The 14,474-nt window shown below is 39.2% G+C and overlaps 1 protein-coding gene across 1 annotated transcript in view; it reads left to right on the top strand.

Annotated features, from left to right (window-relative positions):
- NEB (nebulin) overlaps positions 1 to 14,474 on the top strand; it is a 195,069-nt gene that overhangs the window by 82,320 nt on the left and 98,275 nt on the right. The window contains exons 57-70 of the mRNA XM_075117652.1: positions 627 to 731; positions 838 to 945; positions 2,151 to 2,462; positions 3,486 to 3,689; positions 4,817 to 4,921; positions 5,028 to 5,135; positions 6,024 to 6,335; positions 7,929 to 8,132; positions 8,729 to 8,833; positions 10,816 to 10,923; positions 11,497 to 11,808; positions 12,884 to 13,087; positions 13,768 to 13,872; positions 14,075 to 14,182. Of these exons, the coding sequence (XP_074973753.1) occupies positions 627 to 731; positions 838 to 945; positions 2,151 to 2,462; positions 3,486 to 3,689; positions 4,817 to 4,921; positions 5,028 to 5,135; positions 6,024 to 6,335; positions 7,929 to 8,132; positions 8,729 to 8,833; positions 10,816 to 10,923; positions 11,497 to 11,808; positions 12,884 to 13,087; positions 13,768 to 13,872; positions 14,075 to 14,182 (2,400 nt within the window). The remainder of the gene's footprint in view (positions 1 to 626; positions 732 to 837; positions 946 to 2,150; positions 2,463 to 3,485; positions 3,690 to 4,816; positions 4,922 to 5,027; positions 5,136 to 6,023; positions 6,336 to 7,928; positions 8,133 to 8,728; positions 8,834 to 10,815; positions 10,924 to 11,496; positions 11,809 to 12,883; positions 13,088 to 13,767; positions 13,873 to 14,074; positions 14,183 to 14,474) is intronic.

Raw genomic sequence — 14,474 nt, 5'->3', positions numbered from 1 at the left:
TTGCTAATTTGCATTTCTTTATCTTCACAAACCAGAGCTCCAGTCTCTCGTATCTAATGACAGTTTATAGTGAATTGCCATATTAAAAAGACTTAATTATATTTCCAAAATACCTAACAGGTTATTAGTCAGTAAATTATGAAGTATTAAATAATCAAAGCTGAACTCTCATTGTCAAATGGAAAAATGCATTTGGTAATGTGTAATGCTTGCTTTATTTACTGTGGTTTAAACGAGATCAATCATCCTGGGAATCTTGTCTCATTGAAGTCAATGGCAAAATTCTCATTGATTTCAATGATGTCAAGTAGAATATCACTCAAAAATCTCACTAAAATCACTGAGTGGACTTGTGGAACAAGGTACCACTCAACATAAGTGAAGGTCTCCGTGACTGTTATTTGTTGATTAGTAAAATTCAGTAATTTGCCATGGGTCTTGAGGTCAGTGCAGAGGAAACTTCTGTTGTTACTTTAGTTTTAGTTACAGTTGTTCTGGACTGCCTGAAATTCTTAGGATTTCTGATCTTGATCACGCTTATTCAGTCAGAATTATATCTTACCCTATTAATGACTTAGGTCTTCATGATTTTGAACATCTTATTATATTTGTTGTTTGCTTTTCAGCGCTCATATACAGAAGCTTGGAATAAAGATAAAACTAGCATCCACGTGATGCCAGATACCCCTGCTATTTTACTGGCGCAGCAGAACAAATTGAATTACAGTGAGGTAGGTGATGCCTTGCTTAAAAATTAAAAGGCAGCATGTGAGAATATTTAGATGAAAAGAAAGTGCATTATTTCTGAAATGTAATGAATATTTTTTATTTTTTTAGAAACTGTACAGACTTGCAATGGAAGAGGACAAGAAGAAAGGCTATGACCTACGGGTAGATGCCATTCCAATCAGGGCAGCTAAAGCCTCCCGAGATATTGCAAGTGAGGTAAGTAAACTTGGACCCTTCTCCTCTCCGTTTCAGAGGTCTCAACATTTTAGTGAGCAGTTAAGGGCATGCCTCATGAACACAATCATGTATCCAGTAACACACTTTCCAAACAATAAAGAGGAGTGCAACTGGAATAAAAACTTCCCTACAGTTCCTGTAGGTCTGTCCTTACTTTACCTGTGGTGAGGTTCCACTCCCAGCATGTGTTGTCTACTTGAGGATCTGTGTTTGATGGTTTGAGGTGTGTGACAAATGAAGTCATCTTGTCCACTTTTAATTCTAACTAATATCTCTTATTTTATAATTGCTACTCAATGGTTTTAGCTAAATAAATCTTTTTCTTGCAGTGTAACCTACCCGTGCTGCCTGTCAGTCCTTTGCCAGTAACATACCCACTTAATTGAAATTGGTATTGGAAAACAAATGTGTTTGGCCTTGTTAATTATTAGACTTTATGCAAAGGCATATATCCTCTTGGACTGGAATTTAGGTCAAATGCTAGTAGAAAATATCAGAGGTTTATGACCATAATCCAGTGGCTTATCCTCAGTCATAGGGAAAACTTTTTTTCTTGGAGACTGTTAAACTAAGTTAATATTGTAATATGTTGAAGGTCTATTTTCTCTTTTGATTCTTAGTAACCAAATTAGTATCAGTTTAACAATGTTTTCTATTACATTTGCTAGGCATATTTTTATTTTATCTGTTATATTTAATGATTTTCTTACTGTTTCTGCAAAATTGCCCTTAAAGCGCTTTGTGTTTAAGACCGTTATAATCAGGTGGAGACTGTTAGCTGAGGAAATAACTGATGGGCCCTTCATAGAGAGAAACTGAGTTCTGACCTCAGGGTCAGAGCCAGACCAAGGAATAAGAAATAGCTTGGCTACAATGTCTCAGGCAGAGGAAGCTGTAGTTTTCCTCTTGAAACATTCCAGTGGCATATAGGCCACCAGACCTAGGCACAAAGACATCTTATTACTTACATGTTTAAGAAACTCTTGTGTCTAAACCTCTTTTTATGCGGAGAGCCCTACGAGTGCTTTAACACTCAGACTCCACAGTCTATGAACAGAACACTTCTTCACATAAAAGCCTCCACTGTCTCATGAAGAAGTCCTCCAGGGAGTTGCTATAGGATTATAGGTTGTTTTCTTAACAAATCCCCCTGAAACTAATTGGACTTTTTTTTTAACCTACAGTACAAATACAAAGCAGAGTATCGCAAACAGCTAGGCCACCATGTGGGAGCCCGCAATATCCAGGATGATCCAAAGATGGTGTGGTCTATGCATGTAGCCAAGATCCAGAGTGACAGGGAATACAAGAAAGATTTTGAGAAATGGAAGACCAAGTATAATACACCCATAGATATGCTGGGAATTGTACTTGCCAAGAAGTGTCAGGAACTGGTTAGTGAAGTTGATTATAGACATCCTCTGCACCAGTGGACATGTCTGCCAGACCAGAACGATGTTGTACATGCCAGGAAAACATATGATCTTCAGAGTGATGTAAGTCCTACTTTTATCAGCTTTGTGAAAAGTGAAGCATTTTATTAATTATGTTTTTTCATCCGATGTAAAAAATGTATTTAAAGGTCTCCATTTCCGAACTCTTTTTCCTGCAAGGACCTTTGCTGGAGCACACGGGATAGGTGGGTATTTTCAGAATGCTGCCAATGGAAGTGAATCATTCCACAGTTTAATTAGTTCACAGTTTGCAGCATGTAGCCTTCCTTTTGCATCCTAAGTACTGATCTCCTCTTGTGAACTTTGGAGTTAGATTTTCTGCAGTGGATTTGAACTCTCCCTCTCAGGAGGGAGAGGGTAAAAGCATCTGAGTTTCATGTTTGTAAATATACTGTTTTGTTTATATAAGTGACATGTCCAGAGCTTGAGGTCCTTCTTATCTCTGATATCTGAGAGAGGAAAAGCAATGGCTGTAATTACCAAAATTTACCTTGAGTGACTGGGTTGTCTCCATGCCAGTTTTAGATTAATCTCCACCCTGACTGGAACAGAACTTCCAATAGGTGGAGCAAGATTTTTGTGGAGTAGCGACTTGCCTGTGTGCAGTGTCTGACTTGTATATATGTTCTCTAGAGTTGCCTCTTTGTGCCTGCATGGTGGTAATAGTTCAGGTCCCTTTCATGCAAGGATCAAAGGGATGTATACTTACAAACAAAGGGGGAGATTATCAAAATCATCTAAGGCATTTAGGACTGCAATGACCATTGACGTTTGTGTTCCTAAATCTCTTACATGACTCTGCAAACCTCCTTTGAAATTATTTTGTCTCATGTTGACACATAAATAAATGTCTCAAGAAAAAAGAAAGCAGTGTAGGCAGAATTCAGAATCTGTCAGTGTTGAACTAGTCCTGTCAGAGGGCTGTGAGGTAACGACCTCTGTCATCATATGATATTGATTAAACAGTGAGAATCTCTTTAATTGGTGCTGCTTTGCATTGGAGAAAAAATGTTCATGTTGTCTAACTAAAATAATAAACTTTCTTGTCTTCCTCTTTAATTTCAGATTGTATATAAGTCAGATCTTCAGTGGTTGAAAGGCATTGGCTGGTCCCCAGCTGGTTCTTTGGAGGATGAGAAGAATAAGAGAGCAGCCACCATCCTGAGTGACCATACCTATCGGCAACACCCAGACACGATCAAATTTAATAGCCTGCTTGATTCTCTACCAATGGTTCTGGCAAAGCACAATTCTGAAATTATGAACCAGGTGAGTTTTTTATTTATTTGCAACTAGAATTAAAATGATATAATTTTTCTTGATGCTAATGTTTTGGTTTTTAAGGAAAATAAAGAAGTTTGCATTACGATACTACAGCCTTTTCATTGAATGTCAAGGATTTATTTCCATTATAGTGGAATACTTTTGTTTTGTATTTTGAGTGTCTAGCACATAGCTCAAGTATATTTTAAAATATATATTTAATAATTGCTTATGTTTATACTCAGAAACATGAAAAAGATTTTACCAAGAGTTTGGTTGTATGTTTTTAGATTTTTTTTAAGTTATAAAATAATTTCTCAGTGTAAAGAGCTAGGCTGTTTCTTTTTCAAGTATTTATCATGATTTATCATGATTGTGCAGAAAACTGGCCAGTTATACCTAAGAAAGATATTCATATATATCTCATGGGAATTGTTGCCCCAAAACATCTCGTGATTGTATATCTCTTTGCTAATTAGCATTTCTTGATCTTCACAAAACATAGTATCCACACCCTTTACCTCTAATCCCTCTGATCTAATGGCAGAGGTTATAGTGAATTGCCATATTAGTAAGACTTGATTATACCTCCAAAATATCAAATCCATTATTTGCCAGCAAATTATGAAGTATTAAATAGTTGAAGCTGAACCATCATTGACAAAGATAATGGAAAAATTGCATTCGGTGATGTGCAAGACTTGCTGTATTTGCTCTGACTCAAACTAGATTAATCATGCGGGGCTATATCTTTGCCCCTCTGAAGCAACATTCCAATTGACTAGAGTAGAGCCAGAATTTCACCTGTCAAATGGTATGTCATTCAAAAATCCTACTGAAATCATTGTGTGGTCTTGTGTAGCAAGGTACTACTCATCATGAATGAGAGTATCAGTAGCTGACCTTTATTAATTAATGAGTAAAATCCTGTAATTTGCAGTGGGTCTCCAGGTCAGTGCGAACAAGAGAATTTCTGTTGTTTAAGTTTTAGTTACTTTTGTTCCAGCCTCCATGAAACTCTTAGGATTGCTGATCTGGATCATGCTTTATTCAGCCATAATTATATCTTACCATTTCAATGACTGCGGTCTTCATGATTCCAACTCCTATTATATTTGCTCTTTGCTTTTCAGCGCTCGTATACAGAAGCTTGGAATAAAGATAAAACTAGCATCCACGTGATGCCAGATACCCCTGCTATTTTACTGGCACAGCAGAACAAATTGAATTACAGTGAGGTAGGTGATGCCTTGCTTAAAAATTAAAGGGCAGCTTGTAAGACAACTTAGATGAAAGGGAAATGCATTATTTCTGAAATGTAATGAATATTTTTTATTTTTTTAGAAACTGTACAGACTTGCAATGGAAGAGGACAAGAAGAAAGGCTATGACCTACGGGTAGATGCCATTCCAATCAGGGTAGCTAAAGCCTCCCGAGATATTGCAAGTGAGGTAAGTAAACTCAGATCCTTCTCCTCACACTTTCAAAGGTCTCAAGTTCATAGTGAGCAGTTAAAGGAGTGCTCCATCAACACAATCAGGCAAAGCTCTTTCTGAAAAATAAATAGGAGTACGCCTGGAATAAAATCTTCTGTATAGTTCCTGTAGGCCTGTCCTTACTTTATCTGTGGCAGGATTACATTCCCAGTGTCTGTTGTCTATTTGAGGATCTCTGTTTGCTGGTTTGAGGGATGTGACAAATGAAGTTATCCTGTCCAGTTTTAATTCAAACTAATGTCTCTTATTTAATAATAACTGCTAGTAAATATTTTTAGGTGAATTAATCTTTCTGTTTAGGTGTTATCTACCAGCACTGCCTCGCTGATCTTTTCCTGGTAACATACTCATTCAATTGAAACTGGCATTTGAAAACAAATGTGTTTGGCCTCGTTAATGAGCAGATTTCATACAATGGAGTTAACCACTTTGGTCTGCATTTTAGGCTAAATGCTAGTTGAGACTTTTGAGATAGCTGTGACCACGAACAGTCGCTATCCACGGTCACAGGGAGAACTTATTCCTCTCAGAGCCTGTTAAGATAATCTTATATTGTAGTATGTTGAAAGTGAATGTATTGGGTTTCAGGCAAACGGTGTACGGGGTCCTGGCATAGTAACAATATTACTTACATATTTAAGGGACTCCTGTGTCTAAGCTTTTTCCTAAGTTCTAGGTGTCATATGAGTGGTTTAGCACTCAGAAATAATACTTTATGAAGTGACACGTTCACATAAAAGCGTCCAAACTCTCCACTAACCATGAAGACGCCGGAAAATTCCTATGGAATATTTTCTTAACAAGAACCCTGAAATTTGTTGAACTTTATTTTTTTGCCTACAGTACAAATACAAAGAAGGATATCGCAAGCAGCTAGGCCATCATGTGGGAGCCCGCACCATCCAGGATGATCCCAAGATGATGTGGTCTATGCATGTAGCCAAGATCCAGAGTGACAGGGAGTACAAGAAAGATTTTGAGAAATGGAAGACCAAGTATAATAGCCCAGTGGATATGCTGGGAGTTGTGCTGGCCAAGAAATGTCAGGAACTGGTCAGTGACGTTGATTATAGACATCCTCTTCATCAGTGGACATGTCTGCCAGACCAGAATGATGTCATCCATGCTAGAAAGGCCTATGAGCTACAGAGTGATGTGAGTACTGAATATGAGAGCTCCCAGGTATATCAGTAAGGCTACGTTTTAGTCACAGGTATTTTTAGTAAAAGTCATGGACAGGTCAGGGACCATGAATTTTTGTTTACTGCCCATGACCTGTCCATGACTTTTACTAAAATACCCCTGACTAAAACTGGGGGTGGGAGACTCTGGGGACGCCACAGGTGCTGGGGGGGGGGCACAGCCTGGGGAACTGCTGTGGGTGCTGGGGAGGGGGCATGGGTGCTTGGGGGTAGTCGTGGCCCTGGGGGGGCACTGCAGTTACTGGGGAGGGGTTGCAGCCTGGGGAAGCACCGCGGATGCTGGGGAGGGGGCTGCAGGTGCTCAGGGAGTGAGTTGCAGCCCGGGGGTGCTGGGGAGGGGGGCACAGGTGCTGAGGGGTGGGGGGAGTCGCAGTCTGGCGGGGGGGATTGTGGGGGGTGGGGCTTGGACAGGTTCCTTACCCAGCTCCTGGGAAACGACAGCCCCAGCTCCTTAGACCTCCACATGCTGCTTCTGCTCCACCCAAAACTCCGGTTCTGCAGCTCCCATTGGCTGGGAACCATGACCAATGGGAGCTGCGGGGACAGTGCCTGGCTGCCGGCAGAGGCAGCCTGTGGAGCTAGGGGAGCTGAGGGAGAAGACTCCACCTGCCCCAAGGTAAGCAGCGGCCCCAAGCCCTGAGCCCCTCCCCCCCAAACTCCTGCTGCTGGAGGGCCCTGCGACTGCCCCAGCAGCAGCCAGTGCAACTGACCCGGGGACTGCCCGAGCTGCTCAGGCGGCTCACGGGGCTGCTGCAGAAGTCACAGAGGTCACGGAAAGTCACAGAATCCATGACCTCTGTGACAAACACAGAGCCTTATGTATCAGTGATCACAGTTGCATAGTAAATTATGCTTTCAGCATTATATCGTTCCCTTTTGGTGGGTGTAGAGGACCTGAAACCTCTGGAATGGTGATTCAATAGTTCTATTGTGCAGTGAGACAGGCTAAAGAGAAGCTCTGAAAGGGAACGCCACACCTGGTCCCCATCACAAAGTGCTGTTCCATGATTATTTTCTCTGTGGCTGTATAAAGTCGGGGTCACTGCCAGTGGGTGTATGAATTATGCTGAATGATTGGATCTTAAACCCACTTGAGGGGGGAATCAAAGTGAGCCATGCCCACAGTAGTGTCTATGGAGTGGCTTCTTAATGAAACTTGTGGGAAGGTTTTGTCCTTCCAGCTCACCTAAGGCATCTGAGCTCACAGCTGTAAATTTGGATGTCTGAGTCAGGGTGTTCTTAGTGGAAGTCCCTCAACTCTGAAATTCATGGCCTTATTGATGCAAGACTCCAAGTGAAAAGCCCATATTTTCGCTCAGCCTTTTCCTGACACATGGTAGGATGGAGGATACCCGAGGAAGATGGGGAGACAATATACGTCTAAGGTGAGGGGAAGGATCGTAGCTGGCTGGCTAAGAGCCAGTGCAGAGAGGGAGGAGGGGTTTTTTTCAGTGCACAGGGCTTGCACAGTCCCTGCATGAGATGTACTGGGATGTTTAGCTGAATACGTTAACTAAATAGTTACCTTTGTATTTACGGTTAATAGAATTGCTACAAGTCAGATCTTCAATGGTTGAGAGGCATCGGTTGGGTCCCAGTTGGTTCCCTGGATGTTGAAAAAGCCAAGAAAGCTGGACAGATCCTTAGTGACAATATATATCGTCAGCCACCAGACAAATTAAAATTTACTAGTGTAACGGATTCTTTGGAAATGGTCTTGGCCAAGCATAATGCAGAAGCAATGAATAAGGTGAGTCCTAGCTTTCTGAGAAAGGTACTAGTGCTGCAAACCGTTAAAGATAACAAATTACATTTGTAATTATATGTATTAGACCCAAATTACATTACCAAATATGTATTAGACCCAGGCTATAATGATCAATTAGCTATAATTCCAGACACATGTAGCAATTTGTAAAATAGCTGGGAACTAGTTGTCTCTGAAAATGTCCATACATTAAAATAGTTTGTCATAGTATTCAGGGCCTCAGTGCTTGCCTACACTTTGTGGACCTGATTCAAAGCCCATTAGTGTCAGTGTGAGTCTTTCAATTGACTTGACTGATATTTTCATTAGTCCCTATGCCCAGAGGGAGTGCAAAATAAGCAAGAGCAGGAGTCTTTTCCAGTGGAAATCTTGCAACTTAGACACATGTTTTTGAAATTGAAGCCCTTTTAGAATCTTGACCTGGAAAGAGGTTAGTGTAAATGTAGACATTATATGATTTTTAGGCGTTACTTGAAGTAATGTTATTAAAATACTTTATTATGTTTTATGAGGTCTTCATATGTTGATCACTATCTTGTTTATTGCTGTTCGTTTAACATTTGTTATTTCATTTGCAGCGTTTATACACTGAAGCCTGGGATAAAGACAAGTCTCAAATCCACATGATGCCTGACACACCAGAGATTACATTGGCAAGACAGAACAAGCTCAACTACAGCCAGGTAAGCAAAAGCACAGTTTCTGTCATGAGTGTATTAATAATCTAAGTGGAATCATGCTGTGTCATTGGCTTGGCCAAAATATATCTTAACAAACTTGAAATAAATATTTACACTAAGTTTCCTGACTTATCCCATAACATTTACCTGCCAAAAAGTGAACATCAAAATGTTTTCCATATTCCAGCATAGTAGTCTTCTGGCTTGATTGTGGAACCTTTATTCATGATGGTGAGCACTCTTTTGAGAAGTTTCAGAGTGGTAGCCGTGTTAGTCTGTATCAGCAAAAAGAACGAGGAGTACTTGTGGCACCTTAGAGACTAACAAATTTATTTGAGCATAAGCTTTCCTGTGCTAAAGCCCACTTCATCAGATGCATGCAGTGGAAAATACAGTAGGAAGATATATATATATATACAGAGAACATGAAAAAATGGGGGTTACCATACCAACTCTAACGAGAGTAATCGAGTAAGGTGGGCTATTATCAGCAGGAGAAAAAAAGCTTTTGTAGTGATAATCAGGGTGGCCCATTTCAAACAGTTGACAAACAGGTGTTGGAAACAGTAGGGGGAAAATTAGCGTGGGGAAATAGTTTTTCGTTTGCATAATGACTCATTCACTCCCAGTCTTTATTCAAGCCTAATTTAATGATGTCCAGTTTGAAATTAATTCCAGTTCTGCAGTTTCTCGTTGGAGTCTGTTTTTGAAGTTTTTTTGTCGAATAATGGTGACTTTTAGGTCTGTAATTGCGTGTCCAGGGAGGTTTGAAGTGTTCTCTGACTGGTTTTTGAATGTTATAATTCTTGACATCTGATTTGTGTCCATTTATTCTTTTACATAGAAACTGTCCAGTTTGGCCAATGTACATGGCAGAGGGGCATTGCTGGCACATGATGGCATGTATCACATTGGTAGATGTGCAGGTGAATAAGCCTCTGATAGTGTGGCTGATGTGATTAGGTCCTATGATGGTGTCCCTTGAATAGATATGTGGACAGAGTAGGCAATGGGCTTTGTTGTAAGGATAGGTTCCTGGGTTAGTGTTTTTGTTGTGTGGTGTGTGGTTGCTGATGAGTATTTGCTTCAGGTTGGGGGGCTGTCTGTAAGCAAGGACTGGCCTATCTCCCAAGATCTGTGAGAGTGAGGGATCCTCCTTCAGGATAGGCTGTAGATTCTTGATGATGCGCTGGAGAGGTTTTAGTTGGAGGCTGAAGGTGACGGCTAGTGGCGTTCTGTTACTTTCTTTGTTGGGCCTGTCCTGTAGTAGGTGACCTCTGGGTACTCTTCTGGGTCTGTCAATCTGTTTCTTCACTTCAGCAGGTGGGTACTGTAGTTGTGAGAATGCTTGATAGAGTTCTTGTAGGTGTTTGTCTCTGTCTGAGGGGTTGGAGCAAATGAGAAGAGTCCCACTGACTTCAAAGAGATAAATCTCTTGTTCAGTGATCATCAGTATGAGCTAAGGTCCACAAATGGGTTCTCCAGTGAATTGCTGAGGCTCCTCCTGTTAAAGGTACTAGTGCTAAAAAGTTGTGAAATTCATCCTATATTTGAAAATATCAAACAAATAATTTCTAACTTGATTCTTAAGACCTAAAGTGCTTCTGATCAGTGTAAGTAAGGGGCAAATATATAAGCATCAATAGGCAGTTGCTTTGGAAAGTAAGATTTGATCCATTTACAGTGGAGGCGTTGACACTACAAGTGTGATCTGTAAAATTGTATTCTATTCTACATCAGTTAAAGAAGAAGATAGACAAATAGTACAACCATTAGCTAGACTCTTTGGCCCAGATCCTCAGCTGATCTGAATTTACACCAGATGATGATCTGGCTTTTTCAGTTAAGAAAATTAGATTGTTAGATCTGAATCGATTGTATGATAATTCTTCTAGTTGTTGTCTTTCTGAGCTGACTGTTTTGCAGAGAAGGCAACATGCATAGTCCAGCTATGAGAATTTAACTCTGTTTAGTTCTTTTCATAGAGTCTATATAAACTTGCCATGGAAGAGGCAAAGAAGAGAGGCTGTGACTTGCGAATTGATGCTATTCCCATCAAGACTGCCAAAGCATCCAGAGATATTGCCAGTGATGTAAGAAACTGCTCTTTATTTCTCTACATACTTACAAGGAACCTTTGCATTCTGTAAATTCCATATGTAAATTCTGCAACAGGAGGTTTGATTAAACAATGAAGATGTGGTTTATATGTTGTAAAGCTGTGGTGCATATATTTAAACATTTAAATTGAAAATAAAAATAATAATTAAAACACTAAGAGATTCAACTTCACGTGCATGGCATAGATAAAGGTCTGTTGTACATAATTTTAGGCAAAAAAAAAAGACCTACTTCATTAATTAAATCTTTAATTTTTAAAAAAACTCATAGTACATTCATATCACAATTATTTCTCTTTAACATTACAAAAAGAAAGTTTAATAATTCTTTATATCCCAGAATGTCTATCCCATTTAAAGTTCTAATTCACAATTCAGTTGCCTAGAATGCAAAGCCATGACACTACCGCGATAAAATACCTTGAAAGCATCATGATAGCTATAATTTATAAATAATTTTTGGAGAGTTTCTTGTTAGAACTATTTAAAATTAATAGTCACAATATTATTGATTAAAGGAACATTATATTTTGCTTTTTCCTTCAGTACAAATACAAAGAAGGATATCGCAAGCAGCTAGGCCATCATGTGGGAGCCCGCACCATCCAGGATGATCCCAAGATGGTATGGTCTATGCATGTTGCCAAAATCCAGAGTGACAGGGAGTATAAGAAAGATTTTGAGAAATGGAAGACCAAGTATAATAGTCCAGTGGATATGCTGGGGATTGTGCTGGCCAAGAAATGTCAGGAACTGGTCAGTGACGTTGATTATAGACATCCTCTTCACCAGTGGACGTGTCTGCCAGACCAGAATGATGTCATTCATGCTAGAAAGGCCTATGAGCTACAGAGTGATGTAAGTACCTTTTCTGTTTCAGTTCCAGAAGATGACTGTATTTGATACTGTACCTTAGATGAAAAATGATTTCACATACTGATAACAGCAGAGCCAAGTGTTCTCAATAAAACACCAGTTCTAGTATTGTAACAGGTTTTGTTACAAATGGAAACTCAGATTAAATCCATTAAAAGACTCCTTAATTAGTTCAAATTTAAGACCCGTTTAAGCACATTTGTCCCCATTTATGATTGAAATTATGAGAAATTGTTAGTTACTCATGGTTTTAGTCCAGGTGAAATGCAGTGATTTTTAACTAAGGTTCACTACTTTGAGATTTTGGATTTATTTGAACCTGGACCTTGAAGTGAAATGAGGAATAGGTAAAAATGCACCTATATGGATTAATATGTCAAAGGAAATGTTCATACAGAGTCTTGCAAAGCAGCATTGCCAAGCTCCATGCATTTCATTACTATCACTAGGGCTAAAATTGTGAACCACAATAAGCAATGTCAGAACAACCATGTTGTAACTGGAGAGGAGCCTGAGTCAAAGAAATATGCATGATATGTAGTAAATGGCAGGTTGTGCAAGGGTGGCATTGAGGAAGATGCAATGTCTGGAGCCAAAAAGCGTATTGTGGAATGTAGCTGGAGTGGAGAGCAGAGACCAGGAGGGGTGTATGTAAAAAGATGAAAGCGTAGATGTACAAAAAGGATGTTGATAAAAATCAACTAGAGTAGCTAGATAGCATTGTTTGGGTCTTGGAGGTCAACCTGAGAAAGAAAGACTTGAGATGAGTTCTAAAGATGGCTCTTCTGTATGATATTGCTTTTCAATGATGCATTCTTTGGATAAAATGGTAGTTTTGCCATTTATTCAGTGGACCAGTATTTCACCCCTGAATTCTAGCCAAAATCTAGGTTTTACTATATTATAGCTTTTAATTTGTTTTCCCTTTTCATTTGCTGTATGTTTTAGTCACAGCTAGCTAGTTGTTCAGTAGTTATAAAATTTAGATAAAATGTACCGGGATGATAATCTGGAAAAGTGAACTAAGGAATTTCTTTTGTATTTATTTTGTTAACAGAATTACTACAAGTCAGATCTCCAATGGCTGAGAGGCATTGGTTGGGTTCCAGTTGGTTCCCTGGATGTTGAAAAAGCCAAGAAAGCTGGAGAGATCTTAAGTGATAAAATATACCGTCAGCCTCCTGACACATTCAAATTTACTAGTGTGACAGATTCTCTAGAAATGGTCTTGGCCAAGAATAATGCAGAGACAATGAATAAGGTGAGTAATGATTTGATAAGTAATACATCTGTGCTGTGCTACTCATGATTAAAGACAGAAAATTAGGAATACTTAGGGATCAGCACCACTATGTTGCGCGATGGACACTTGACAAAATTACAGTACATAGTGACAGACATTGGGGGCGGGCGGGGGTTATGTCATTCAGTCATTCAACGTTTCTTGAAATATTACCACGGACCTCAACATTTTTACCACAGACACTTGTGTCCTTGTATGGATGTGCTGCCGATTCCTACATGATTCAAAGTAATGTTGATGTCCTGAGATAAAACAGTATGTTTGCAAAGCAGTATGTAGGACCTATCTTATTAAGTACAAAGGAGGACATGTAAAGCAAGAATCAAGTTACTAAGATTATTCAGGATATTACAGTGCGCTTTTTCTTGGGCATATGTGTGTAGTCAGCTGCAATAGCTCATCAGACACCTTAGGTTTGCCTCAGCCTTTTTATTGTTGTAAACTGATGTAATCAATTTCTAAATGTGGAGCCAAATATGAGCCGCTCTCCTCAGATAAATTCCCTTTGTGTATAACAGGAGTTTTGCCAGAGTAATAATGGCAAGGTTTGATAGATAGTTACTGTAGGTTATTACTGAATTACCTTTCATTTCTATTCAGAAATAATAACAATAGTCTCTTCCTGTCTTCATTCTTAGCGCTTATACACTGAAGCATGGGACAAAGACAAAACTACAATTCATGTCATGCCTGACACTCCAGATATCATGCTAGCAAAACTCAACCAAATAAACTGCAGTGAGGTGGGTAAAAGTAAAAAACTGAAAGGATGCAGGTAGCTATGGGTCATATTTAAATCAGGTTTTCCCATTTTGAATATTAATCATGTTTTCTAGTGACTTAATGGGTTTTGTTATATACATGTGTAACATGCTTAACTACAAGGGAGGTGCATAAAGTGCCTGGTTAATGAGATAAAAATATAAATGGTTTCCTTTCTCATAGAAATTGTACAAATTAGCCTTGGAGGAATTGAAAAAGAGAGGTTATGACTTACGTGTTGATGCCATTCCAATCCAGGCTGCCAAGGCATCCAGAAATATTGCCAGTGAAGTAGGTAACCTTTTCTGTTATATCTACAGGGACATGTTTCTTATGGAAAAGAGTTCAGAATTTGTACTCTATAATTTTTCTATGTAAATGCTTTTAAATTGTACAATAGATTCTATTACTATCCAATAATTATAGTGCATGCTTCTTGCATCTGAAAATAAAGGACCATATCAAGATCTACAGTGATAGAGGCCTTAGACAAATACATTGCAGTGATAAAATAAATAATATAAAGCCTAGTCCTATGCCCATTGAAATATTTCCATTGAGTACAATGGGTGTTGGATCAGGC

This window comes from Caretta caretta, chromosome 11, assembly GCF_965140235.1.
Source record: "Caretta caretta isolate rCarCar2 chromosome 11, rCarCar1.hap1, whole genome shotgun sequence".
Classification (NCBI taxonomy): domain Eukaryota; kingdom Metazoa; phylum Chordata; order Testudines; family Cheloniidae; genus Caretta; species Caretta caretta.
The sequence above is the reverse complement of the archived record's forward strand: the minus strand, read 5'-3'. Positions and strand labels throughout refer to the sequence as shown.